Source organism: Octodon degus, unplaced genomic scaffold (assembly GCF_000260255.1).
Source record: "Octodon degus isolate 3935 unplaced genomic scaffold, OctDeg1.0 scaffold00083, whole genome shotgun sequence".
Lineage (NCBI taxonomy): Eukaryota > Metazoa > Chordata > Mammalia > Rodentia > Octodontidae > Octodon > Octodon degus.
Genome location: NW_004524659.1, coordinates 8,340,774 through 8,353,969, shown reverse-complemented (window position 1 = coordinate 8,353,969; position 13,196 = coordinate 8,340,774). Strand labels below are relative to the sequence as shown.

General features: G+C 56.9%; 1 protein-coding gene across 2 annotated transcripts in view; it reads left to right on the top strand.

Annotated features, from left to right (window-relative positions):
• Positions 1–12,197, top strand: part of Lrp3 (LDL receptor related protein 3) — a 13,170-nt gene extending 973 nt beyond the window's left edge. The window contains exons 2-7 of one of the 2 annotated variants that reach the window (XM_004636736.3): positions 1,668–1,715; positions 7,685–7,823; positions 9,157–9,371; positions 9,804–10,920; positions 11,164–11,296; positions 11,542–12,197. In XM_004636736.3, coding sequence (XP_004636793.2) covers positions 1,668–1,715; positions 7,685–7,823; positions 9,157–9,371; positions 9,804–10,920; positions 11,164–11,296; positions 11,542–12,126 — 2,237 coding nt within the window. In that variant the 3' untranslated portion in view covers positions 12,127–12,197. Of the gene's footprint in view, positions 1–1,667; positions 1,716–7,648; positions 7,824–9,156; positions 9,372–9,803; positions 10,921–11,163; positions 11,297–11,541 lie in introns of both variants that reach the window. The other variant, XM_023721498.1, reaches the window with a different exon arrangement.
• Positions 12,198–13,196: the final 999 nt, after the last annotated feature.

Below are 13,196 nucleotides of genomic sequence, written 5' to 3'. Positions count from 1 at the left end.
CCGGCGCCCGGGAAGAGCGGCTGCGGGCGGCCGAGCGCGGAGGAGGCTGCGGTGGGCCGGCCGCGAGGTGGGCAGGGGCGGCATCCAGCTCCGCCTGCCCACCTGCGCTTGGCTCGGGGATCGCGGCCTTGGGAGCTGGAGACAAAGGCCCGGCCTACTGCCCTTTGAAGAAGGAACCGTTTCCTGCTGGATTTGGAGCGGGGGTGGGTTCTCACAGAAGAAAGATGGGGGCGGAAGGGGATGGCTGCGCAAATGACTCATTTTCCCCATTGTGTCTTCTCAGCTCCAGCGGGTGGTCCTGCTCAGCCAGGGGCAGTGGGTTTGGGGAGGGTCAGGGACCTGTCGGGCTGGCTTTTGGGTGGGAAGGCCCCTTCCTTGGCCAGGAGTTTCTCTGTCCACTTTTCTACGGCCTGTGGGGGGACTTGGGGAAGGAACGAGTTAAGTCCTCAACTCACATGGCTCCTTTATTTACCTTATGGAAGGAGGGAGGCTCTTAGAAGAGCTGGGGGTCACTAGGGGACAACCTGTGATGTCACTATTGAGGGCGCTGAAACCTCATAGGTTTGCTGAAGCCAGCGAAATGACTGAGTGAAAACCCCATCGTTTTAAGCTCTCTATTCTTCAGCCCCCTAAGAAGCCTGGAGTTCTGGGGCTTGGGGTTGGTGGTGGCGGAGTTCCCTGTCCCAGCAGTGTGAGCTGATCCTAATAAGAGGTGCCATCCTCCAATCTGGTGGGGTCGTGGGCTCTGAATTCTGCACTGCTGTGCTCCTGGTGAGCTGGGCAGGCAGCCCAGCCCTCTGTGCCCAGATGTGAGTGACTGGTTCTGGGGTTGCTGATAGAGGGCAGTTGCCCTGTCTTCTCCAGAGGGAATGATGCCTCCAAAGAGGCTCCTTTGGCCTCCTTGATAGGGGAAGAAGGTACACTGAACCTCAGGAAGTTGTTTGCCCTTCTACTCTGTCTATAAATTCTCTTTCTGGATCTGGATCCTTGAACAGAATTGTAGGTGGAAGAAAAGACCCCACAGCAGGGTGTGGTGACACGTACCTATAACCCCAGCGTTCTAGAAAGCTGAGGAAGGATGCCTGCAGGTTCCAGCCCAACCTGGGCTATTTATTGACTTAGTGAAACCCTGTTTCAAAGCAGAAAAAAACAAAAAATGCTGAGGGGGTAACTTACTGCAAAAGTCCTGGGGTTCAGTTTCCCATACCAGAGGAAAAGGCAGAGGGTATACTCAGAACTTTTCTCTGTCCTTTCCTAGCTATTGGGGGGACCAGGTGGGTGGCCAGTTTTCTCAGAAGGAGAAAGCCCATCAGAGTGATAAGAGCCCTCTTGACAGGCACACCTCACCTGGGCTGAGCCAGGGCCCTTCCAGGTTTGGTGGCTCCAAGACAGACAGGAAATCCCTGAACTCCAGGGCAGAGGCGGCGTGATGTGGCTGTGCACGTGCTTGGCTGTGGGTTTGCTGAGGTGGTCCTGAGACTCTGAAGTCTCCATCTCTGCCCACTGAAGGCAACAGGACCAGTAATGGGCGGGAAAGCCTGGTAGCTGAGCCTCACCCATGCAGGGCCTTGGGTTCAATTGTGTAGTCCCATCTCCTGTGCTCACCAGGCTATCTCCTGGAAGCCTGAGAGCCACCACCTCCTACTGACTCCCTCTGTCTCCCACAGTGAATCTCTTTCTCACCGGGAGGCTCAGCAGCGCAGTTCCTGCCTTTGGTAAGTAAGCCCCTTCTTCTTGTCCTTGGCCCTTCTGGGTTAGTGGCCTCTGAGGATGGCATACAGGGTCTGACTCTACCCTCTACTCAATTGGCTTCTTGTTGGCAAAACCAGTTCTTGTGTATCTCTTCTGCATCACAAAAGAGTTGTTTGGCTTTGGACAAGCTTAAGCTTTCTGAGCCTCAGCCAGGCTAGAATACCAGGCTGTACCTCATTAGGATCCAGTGAATCAGTGAGGTAAGCTGCTCAGCATGATACCTGGGACATGATGGTTTAATACCCCTGGCAAACTGCCGGGGCCCTGCACAGTTGCCAGATTGTGCCTCCTGTATGCCATGGGGTTCCTGAGAACCACGTGATGCCCACCTGTGTTAAAATAATACCTGACATTTAACTTACAGAGGTGGGACTAATGGATGGAATGGAGAGGATAATACCTTCAAGGAAAGAATTTATGATTTTTCTCAATAGGAAGGAATACATCATGGCATGCAGGCCATGGAGGAATTATTAGGTTCAGCCAGGCAGGAACAGGAGTGAGGGAAAGGTGGAGGCCAGAGCCTTTATTGGGGTATCCACAGGAAAATCAAGGCAGGGCAGAATGAATAGCTTAGGACTGACTGATTGGAATGGGCCTGGGGGCTGTAGGGTGGGCGTTAGCTGCCTGTACCCAGTCTTGGGAAGTGCAGATGGGGTGGCGGAAGCAAATCATGGGCTTGGGGTGTGAGTATTGTACAGAAGGTCAGGAGGGCAAAGCCTTGGATTGGCTGCTTTGCACATAAAGGGTGAGTTCTGGGTGAGCCAGTTTGCAGGACAGCGGCAGCCTTTGGCTGGTAGGACACTCATGATGTGATAAAACACAGTGAAGACTCCGTGCCAGCCTCCTTGTCAGGGGCACTGCTTGTCACAGTAGGCTGGCCATCTGATTTGCATCTTTGGGCTTTAACCTCATGTTCAGCACAGCAAAAGCTGTCAAGAGTGGGAGAGAACCTATGGCCAAGAAGATTGATCTCCCACTGCTGCGGAGCTGCTAGGGGTTGAAGAAGGCACAGGTCCAGGCTGCATGGCCCTCACTGCTACCAAGAAAGTTCTGAGGAGGGACACTAGGGGACACCTAGTGGTACCTAGGAACATGAGGATATCTGTTCTATGATTGATACACCCTGGTTAACTCCACCCTCTCTTGCTAATGTAGTCTATATATAGCCATCCTCATCAGACTCTAAAAAGTAAGCAGGTATGTTTGCATGACAGTGCTGGCTCAAGGTGTAGTCACAGAGTATGCGTGGTCCCCAGTTTGGGGACCTTGGACTTTTTGTGTGTGTGCTGTGCTGCATGGGGTGGGGGGCAGGAGCTGCCTGAGGAGTCTAGTTCTGCCCAGAGGCCAACTGGCTGCAGAAATCCAGAGGCTGACTCAGGTATAGGACCAGAGGTTTTGTCCTAGGGACCACTGCTGGCTGTGGTCCTAGCAACCGGGTATGTGTGTGAAAGAGGATGGAGGCCAGGGTCCACAGAGGCTGTTCTACTTGTTAACCTTAAGGACTTGGCCCTTGTCTCCCCCCCTCGCCCCTCCCCTGACTGCTGCACAGTGTGCTCTGTATAGCCTGGCCTCCTCTACTAACCTGGATTGGCCCAGGGCCCTGCCTGGTGTCCCAGCCACAGAGGACAGCCCAATTTCCCATCTCAGTTTCCAGGAAGTGACTGGCCCAGTCTGGGTCTGGCATTTGTGGGAGAAGAGAGACTAAGGGGGTCACCACTTACAAAGGTAAGTCCACGCTGAGGTGGACATGTTGCCCCAAACATATATGTCACATGCCAGTTCCCCACACATAGGAAAGTGATATTTCAGGGACAAGGTCACTCATGTAGCTTAGGAGAGAGAAGTACACCCATCCAGGTCCTCATGTGCTCTTCTTAGCTATGGAGATCACAGGGCCTGGCAGGGTCATGATGCCCAACTCCAGGGGCTGCCGTTGTTGCAGCTGAGCCCATGCACAGCATCCTTGGTGTCCCGAGCTGCATGTACAGCTTGGATGGTGATGGGTGGTATTGTGGAGCGCGGGGTCTCCTGGAGTCCAGCTTTGGTCCCTCAAGAATTGCTGACAAGCTTCTGGCTGCATGCAGCACCTCATCCTACCAAGGCTCCATGACTCTGTCTTTCCAGGACTTTCTCTGAGATACCTTTGGTGAAAGAGCCTGAATCAGAAACTGTTCCCCCAGTTTCTTCTCCCAGGGCCACCTAGTGACCTCTCAGATTTTTGCCTCTCAGTTTCCTCCCTGCTCCAGAATGTTAGGCACTACCTCCCCTGGCCTCCAGGGGGACCCTGTGGTGTGAGCTGGCCAGGGTTTGTGCTGTCCTCTCCACTCAGCCAGCAACTTCCCATGGGCCCAGGGTGGGACTCCTGACTCCTGTCCTCAGGTTACACCAGGCAGGTTGTCCAGATTATTGATTGCCTCTAGAAACTAGATCTGCAAATTGTGCTTCCTCAGGCCTTGCTCTTGTCTTCTCAGGAGTATTTGATGACTGGATCAGGAAAAGAGGACACTGCCCATAAAAGTGCCCAGTCATCTTTTTCCCACTTGAGTAGGCTGCCGAAGACCAAGGCAAACTTCTGCCAATGTGAAAGCAGGCCCCCTCCAGCTGATATTCAGAGACCTCTCTGACCCTAAATCCCCTCAAATCCTTCTTCTGCATCACTGCCACCCAAAGCAGTTTCCCCACAAATCCTTCTCCTTTATCAGAGACCCCTAAACGTAGTCCTTCCTCAGATCCCTCTCTGCATCAGTATCTCTCAGAGGCACACTTCTCCCATCTCTCCTCTGCTCACTCCTCCTTTCATATCCCACCCCCCGCTTCCTTTTCTACAGGGGTTCCTGGAGAGTCCCCTGCTACTCTCTCTCCCCCCATCACCTTCAGATTACAGCTTTCCTCAGATCTCTCAACTGCTCCTCTGACACAAACAACATGCTTTATTTTATGGGTAGATAAGATGAGGCCCAGGACGGAATGGGGAGCCTGGCATTGTGGGCCTAGGACTGGATTCATGGACCTTATCCCTGTCTGGGCCTGGGCTCCAGAGTGGAGCATTGGATTGGGGGTGAAGCTCCTGTCACAGAGAGCTGGGGAGCCCACTGGCTGAACTGGGGCCATCCTCCAGGCCCATGCTCAAGTGGCTGATCCAGTCCACTCAGGACACAGCTTCTGGCTCCTGGAACAGCCCTCAGCCTGACTCCTGCTCCACCTTCCCTCTGGGTGAGGCTGGGCCAGCAGCTACAGGGCCTCCTGTATGATTTCCTGGTACCCTTTGGAGAAGAGAAAATACTGAACTAAGGGCCAGTGTCCTTGATGCACCTGACATGGGAATTTCTGGGACATTGTTGGGGTCCTTAGTGCTTGTGGACAGGCAGAGCTGAGCTGGTGGCAGTATTAAGCATCTGGAGTGATAGGCCTTCCACTCCCTGAACAGCTGGCCAGACTTAGGGACAGAGGGAGAAGTCTTCTGGCTGGGCAGGTGGGTTGGAAAAGCAAGGTGGCCAGTGATGGGGGAGGGCCTACAGCTATTGGGGTCATACACCTGGCCTTTGCCACTGCCCAGATAAGATGGCAGGGCTGTGCCCATCCTCTAGGGAAGGCCTGGGGCAGGCATAGTCCTGTGCTTGGGGCTGAGGACACAGATGACTCAAAGCTGGTCCCTACCCTCACCAACTCTGGGCCCTGACTGAGGCTGGGTACTTGGTTTTACACATGCCTTAGAGACTCAGTGTGTCCACAGCTTCGGTATGCTCCCAGCCTCAATGGCCCTTCCTTCCTGGGACCCTCTTGTGCAGCACTCTCAGGAAGGAGAAACCTCCCCAAGGATCCCAGGTCAGTGCTCAGGTCTCTGTGAGGACAGCTTGGCTGGTGGCTGCACCCACTAGCAGGAGCCAGGCTGGAGCTGGGGGCATGACACGTGTGTGTTGGAGCCTTCCTTGCCCTCGGGCTGGGCTGGAGCACATTGCTTCCATTTTGGGGTGAGGTAACAGAGAAGAAGGCTGCTTCCTAGGGTCACCTGTGAGGCCTAGGTACAGAGGTGCTGGCTTGTAGCTTCCGGAGCTGGGACTGCTTAGGCTGTGACAATGACCTGATGGTGGCCAGCCTTGCTTTAGGGCCAAAGGTGGCATTTCTGTTTTAACTCTTTGATGTTCTTGGGAGCTGTCAGTAGGGGTGACCAACTAACAGTTAACAGTGTTGCATGACGCACACTCCCAAGGTCCTGGCTGGCCACCAGGAGAGAGGCACCAATGAGCCTTGCTCACTAGGCACCAGCCGTGGGTCAGGCACTGTGCAAGCTGCTGGGGACGGGGTGTTGGACTAGAGCATTCCAGCACTGCCCTCCTGTGGGAGCCTGTCATTTAGCCATCCCAGGCGCACAGAGGCTGGGAAGGACAGGAGGAGGTGGGGATGAAAGCTTTACTGGGGGTGGCCTGGGGAGGACTTCCCAAGAGGGCACCCTGAAGCAAGGCAGAAATCAGAGTGGCACAGGAGGGCCAGGGGAGCGCCCACTGGGGCTCTGCAAGGGCAGAGTCTCCCTATGGAAGGGACCATGGAGAATTGGGAGGCGAGGGAGTCATGGGAGGGATGAGTGGGTGCTTTGTGTGCTTGTTTTAAAAGCACAGGTGGATGCCAGAGGGCTTTCTTCTCCTCTGCCACTGCCCTCTTTGGGGTCCCAGAGAGTTTTGCTTAGAGCCAGAGAAATGCATCCTATAGGTCCACAGAGCAAAGTGCTAGCTGTGGAAGGGGAGGGAGGAGGTGATGTCATAGCATGGGGAAAAGGGTCATCACCTGTTCCCTGGGCCTCAGTTTCTCCAGCTATACAATGGGCTATGCATTTAACATGAATCAGATGAGATAAACCAGCTAATGCAGGCTCAAGGGAACTGTAAGCGCAGTACAGAAAAGTACAAGGGGCACTGCCTGGGCCTGGGGACACCAGGGCAGCCCCTTCAAGCTGGGTAGGCTGAGCTGGGAAGCACAGGGTGTGGATAATGGCTGGGTGGAAGCCAGTGGCCCGGTGGGGCTCCTTACCTGCTCTGGCTGCTAGAATGCTCTGTGCTTGCCACCGCCACATTGTACCGTTGACCCTCCACAAGTGCTTGTCATGTAGGCCAGCAGTGAGAGACTGAGCCCAGCAGAGTGCCAGGGTGAATCCTGGTGCTGCCCCCTACTGACTGTGTGGTCCTGGGCAAGTCATTTACCTTCTCTGAGCACAGTGTCTTCATCTGGTTCCAAAAGCCATCTCCAGTGGCTCCCCATGCATGCTCAGTATAAAACCCTGATTCCACAGGAGGTGTCTGAGCCAGCCTGCGTTTCCAGCCACTTTTGAACATTGCCACCTCTCTCAAGGCCACTTTCATAATCTTCGCTCCATCAGGCTTCCACATTAAGTCTGTCTGCAACCATGGGTTCCACAGGCAGGGCTTTTGCCAGGCTTACTCAGCCTTCCTATTTTGCTTGGTGTATAGGAGGTACTCAAAAATAGGTTTTGGGTGACAAAGCCCCTGTCCTCTGGGGCTGAGATCTGCATTTAGTGCATTTCAGGAAGGGCAGGCAGGAGCTATAGTGAGGTGGCCTAGACAGGCCTAGTAGGCCTGGAGTGCAGAAGGCCCTGAGGCTGTGGTGTTGCACTTTGGAGGTGCTGCTCACTGTGGGAATTGCTGGTGGCTCACTCTTAGGTCTGCTAGAGACAGGGAGGACATGTGCACTGTGTGGTAGGAGGGCTGTGCTGCTCTGTGTTCAAGTGACTCTTCCCTAACATCCCCATGTACACTCCTTCCATGAAATCTCTTACCCCGGTCATGGCCACCCTTGGCTGGACTTGATCTCACCATGAGGAAAGCCTATGGTCAAAACATGGGGATCAAGCAGCAACCCCCAACCTGCTTCCCACCTAAAGGTGGGGCATGCATTTCTCAGCCTCCTCTCTTAACAGCTGCCTGCAGCGGGAAGCTGGAGCAGCACACAGAACGCCGTGGAGTCATCTACAGCCCAGCCTGGCCCCTCAACTATCCACCAGGCACCAACTGCAGCTGGTACATCCAGGGGGACCGTGGGGACATGATCACCATCAGGTACAGGGGTTTGGGGATGCTGCGGGGGGGGGGGATCCATGTGAGACCACATGTGCTGGGTGACTAAGCATGTGTGTCTGGTGGTTGTGGAGGGTACATGCATAGGTATGCACAGGTTTGTATGTGCATGTGTGCATGAGCACACGTATGCTTGCACCCCTGTGCCTGAATAGCCACAAGGAGAACCAGGGTGAGCACACATCTGTGTGTGTGCAGAAGGCATGGGTGAGAACAGATGTCTGCGGATACAGGTGACCATGGGGGAGCTATAAACATGGAAGTATGAGCCTACCCCGCTGCCCAGGTCTCCGTGGCTGGGCTCCTGAGCTGGCACTCTTCCTGTTTTAATTCTCCTTTGTAGGGTCTAAGGAAGGGAGCCCTGGAAACTAGCCCAGGCCATGCCAGCTGTCCTCTGTCCTGTAAGTGAGGCTTAAGGCCAAGCTCACAAAGAGCCTGTACCAGAGTTCTCCCAAGGGGACTCAGGTGGTCTCAGCAGGGACAGGAGTCAGGCTGGAGCCTCTAGCTGTAGTGCTGTGTGGAGGGAAATGGCATGAGGCAGCCAGAGTGGGCAGTGGGAGGCTGGAGGCTGTGCCTGGGGTGGTCGTGGGGACAGCTGGCTAGGGTTCCATCTACCGTGGCTCTCCCAGGTGCTCATGTCCAGAAGCCTGCTAGGCCCAGTTACTCCATAGCCCAAAAGGACATGGATGAGGTTCAGGGGTGCAGCTTAGTGCTATGGTGCTTGCCTGGCATGAGTGAGTACCAGGGTTCTAGCCCTAGGATTGTAAAACACATGAAAAACTGAAGAACGTGGATGTGACAGGCACGAGCGGGGGCTGTTCTGGTTTTTGTGCCTTGGTCTCCCCATGGCCACAGGGCCTTGGCTCCAAGCCAGGGTGACCAGGACTAGTGTCGGTACATGACTGTCATTCAGCGGCATCTCTGTGGGCACAGCCTCACCTTCAGTGCCCATGCTTGGGAGCTTGTGCCAGGTCTGTCTCAGCTGACCTAGTGTGGGAGGCTGGGCACTTGAGCATATGTGTCGGGGTCTCCTGACATTCCTTGGCTTTGGGTGGTGCTGTGTATGCTGATGGAGGGCAAGAGAGAGCTACAGCAGAGCTAGGTGTGGTGGTGACTGTCCATGGATGTCCTGATTCTTCATGTTGCTGCCCTTGGACTCCTTGTGAATGGAGGAATGAGGCATCATGGGAGACATGGGATGGGGTGGTGGGTGAAGACAGGGCTGGCTATCCTTGCCATGAGCTCAGGCCTGACCATCCTTTGCTTGTGCTGGGCTGCCTGCTGACCTCTTTACGTGGTCTCTTTGCCTCTGCAGTTTCCGCAACTTTGATGTGGAGGAGTCTCACCAGTGCTCCCTGGACTGGCTCCTGCTGGGCCCTGCAGCCCCGCCTCGCCAGGAGGCCTTCCGTCTCTGTGGCTCTGCCATCCCGCCTGCCTTCATCTCTGCCAGAGACCATGTCTGGATATTCTTCCACTCTGATGCCTCCAGCTCTGGCCAGGCCCAGGGCTTCCGCCTGTCCTACATCCGAGGTGAAGCTGGTTGCAAGGCAGGGCAGGGCAGGGACATCATGGAGCACCTCAGTGCATGGTGCATGGGCTTCTGGCTAGGGCAGCACTGTTCATGGTGCCCTGCTCCCTCAGGGTCTCTCCTGGCCAACCCTGTCTATCTTAAGTGTGTGTGTGTGGGGGGGTGTTGTCAAACTTCTGCTTCTGCACATCACCGATTGCCTTCATAGGTTGGCTAGAAGGGAGCTCACAAGCCTATGGTCAGGTCAGGGACTGAGCCCATCCTGGCATCCCAGGAGTCTCTCCCTGGTGTCAGTTGGTCCTTTCTCTTCCTGGGCCCTGCCTAGACCCAGCTGAGATGTTGATCTGCCCACACTTGGCCCCAGGTCTTGGTGCTGGAGGGGGCACCTTCTCTCCTGTGACTTCCCCCCTTCCCCGCTACCCATTTGCCCACAGGGAAGCTGGGCCAAGTGTCCTGCCAGGCAGATGAGTTCCGGTGTGACAACGGCAAGTGCCTGCCGGGCCCATGGCAGTGCAACACTGTGGATGAGTGTGGAGATGGCTCTGATGAAGGCAACTGCTCGGCACCTGCCTCTGAACCACCTGGCAGCCTGTGCCCAGGGGGTACCTTCCCCTGCAGCGGGGCACGCTCCACACGCTGTCTGCCAGTGGAGCGGCGCTGTGATGGCACCCAGGACTGTGGCGATGGCTCTGATGAGGCTGGCTGCCCTGACCTGGCATGTGGCCGGCGGCTGGGCAGCTTCTATGGCTCCTTCGCTTCCCCAGACCTGTTCGGCGCAGCCCGGGGGCCCTCGGACCTTCACTGCACATGGTTGGTAGACACACAAGATCCTCGGCGCGTGCTGCTGCAGCTGGAGCTGCGGCTGGGTTATGACGACTATGTGCAGGTGTATGAGGGTTTGGGCGAGCGCGGGGACCGCCTGCTGCAGACGCTGTCCTACCGCAGCAACCACAGGCCGGTGAGCCTCGAGGCCGCACAGGGCCGCCTCACTGTGGCCTACCATGCTCGTGCCCGCAGCGCTGGCCATGGCTTCAACGCCACCTACCAGGTGAAGGGCTACTGCCTGCCCTGGGAGCAGCCTTGTGGAAGCAGCAGTGAAGGGGATAGTGGTAGCTCGGGGGACCAGGGCTGCTTCTCAGAGCCACAGCGCTGTGATGGTTGGTGGCACTGCGCCAGTGGCCGGGATGAGCAGGGCTGCCCTGCCTGCCCACCTGACCAGTACCCCTGTGAGGGCGGCAGCGGCCTGTGCTATGCACCTGCTGACCGCTGCAACAACCAGAAAAGCTGCCCTGATGGTGCTGATGAGAAGAACTGCTTCTCCTGCCAGCCTGGCACCTTCCACTGTGGCACCAACCTGTGCATCTTTGAGACGTGGCGCTGTGATGGCCAAGAGGACTGCCAGGACGGCAGCGATGAGCACGGCTGCCTGGCTGCTGTGCCCCGCAAGGTCATCACCGCCGCCCTCATCGGCAGCCTGGTGTGTGGCCTGCTGCTGGTCATCGCCCTGGGCTGTGCCTTCAAGCTCTACTCCCTTCGCACGCAGGAGTACAGGTGGGTACTGCGCCATGGCTGGGAGCCTCAGGCCCCACATTTCCTTGAGAAAGGCCGCAGGCTCACTGTGCTCAGCTGTGGGTTCGCAGGTGGAGGCTTTGGCTGTCCACCTGGAGACAGTTCTTCTGCATGTAGGTCTAGATGTGTCTTGATGTCTGAGTAGGGAGGTGGGTTCCCCAAGTCTTGCTGCTGCGGCAAGTCCCACCCAACCCTGCCACCTTTCCTTCTGCCCACTGCTCTCAGGGCCTTTGAGACCCAGATGACACGCCTGGAGGCCGAATTTGTGCGGCGGGAGGCGCCCCCATCCTACGGCCAGCTCATCGCCCAGGGCCTCATCCCACCTGTGGAAGACTTCCCTGTCTACAGTGCGTCCCAGGTGAGCCGAGAGGATACCTGGGCTTCCTGATAGACCCCAGACAGCACCCAAGAGCAGGAGGCAGTGGAAGGAGGTGGGACTGCGTGCAGGCTAGGCCAGTTCAGGGGTCAAACCAGCCTCAGTGAGGGAGAGGTGAGGTCTGGGCAGGCTGATCTGGGGGGACACAGCTAGGTGGAGAGGCACAAGTTTATCCTTTGGGGGTGTGCTGACCTGAGCACCCCCTTATCTGTGGCCTCATCCTCCAGGCCTCTGTGCTGCAGAACCTTCGCACAGCCATGCGACGACAGATGAGGCGACACACTTCCCGCCGGGGTCCCTCCCGCCGCAGGCTCGGCCGTCTCTGGAACCGGCTGTTTCACCGGCCACGGGCACCCCGAGGCCAGATACCGCTGCTGACTGCTGCGCGCACCTCACAGACAGTGTTAGGCGATGGGCTCCTCCAGCCTGGACCAGGGGCCATGCCAGACCCCTCAGCCCCCTGCACGGACACAGGCAGCCCCAGAGCACCTGGGGATGGGCTTCCCAGTGCCCCTGGCCATGCACCAGACATGGGACCTTCAGTGCCCTTGCCCTCAGGCCTGCAAGACCCAGAGTACAGGGTTGTGGACAGGGACAGGAAAGCCTGCAGGGACCCTCTGGTGGACAGCCTGGCCACTGTGGATACAGCTCCTGAGTCTTGCTCAGCCCAGGACCCCCACCCCCAGGTTCCCACAGCCAGCAGCACCCAAGGCCCACACTCAGCAGAGCCACTGGGGGTCTGCCGGAGCCCCCTGCCACCCTGTTCCCCAATGTTGGAGGCCAGTGATGATGAGGCCCTGCTGGTCTGTTGACCCACAGGACATGCTGGTGACTGCCACAGCCCCGCTTTGTAACCAGGGAATACACAGTTGTTTCTACCCTGCCTCTGCGTCCTTTCTTACAGAGAGGCCAGCCCATGGCCCCAGGGGAGGAGCTGGGCCCTCAGCCAGCAGCTGTATCAGCATAAGGCACTCCTGGGTGTACGGGCCAGCAGGTGATGCAGGGGGCTGACTGGAATGATGAATGTGCCCCTGGGTCTCTGTGCACAGGCATCTTGGGGTCTTACTCCTAACCTTTCCCCAGTTCCAACCTGGGAGCCATTTCCAGAAAAGTGGGTGGGAGTGGACAGGGCTCCGTGGAGTGCTTTGTGTGGCTTCTTCATTCACCCCAAGGTGCTCCAGCTGCCTCATCCCTCCCCATCCATGCCAGGAGCTGTAGTGAGGAGTGAAAGGGGCTGGGGAGTGTTGGGCCTTGGCTGTGATGAGTGCTCTGTCCGCACTGAACCCTCCAAGCAGGGGCCCCAGGGAGCTGGGCTAAGAGACTTCTGCGCCATCCTCATGCCTGTGGTGGCCACATAGGCCTGGCTGGGCTGGTGCCCTTTGTCTTCTGGCTGCAGAGTCAGTCTTCCAGGCACTATGGCTGGAAATGAGGGCATGGGTTAGAGGACCCAGGACATGCTGTTCTGTGCTTTCGTAGGAGATCAAGGCCAGGGTTCTAGCCATCTGAGGTCAAGCCCATGCTATCCTGCCTTAGGGTCTTAGTTTCCACACAGTAGACCAGGGACAAGTGGCAGACTTTGATGTTGTGACATTTACTGTGGTCATTTCAGGGAAGAATGCTAGTCCTAGCCAGAAATCCTTGGACTCTCCCAAAGGAGCTGAGGCTGGTTGGCAAGGACAGATCTGGGTGAGGAGCTGCTTCCTCGTCTCCACTGTTCCTTTGGGGCAGGGTAACTTGGGGCCCTGTGGAGCCAGCTTTGGTTCAAGAGGCAAAGCCCCACAGTGCTGAGGGCCTCCTCAGCTGCAGCACTTTCTCAGCTAGTAGCACATGTGCCCCCACTGGAGTATGCCACCACCTGCCCCCATCTGGGTCCACCAGGGAC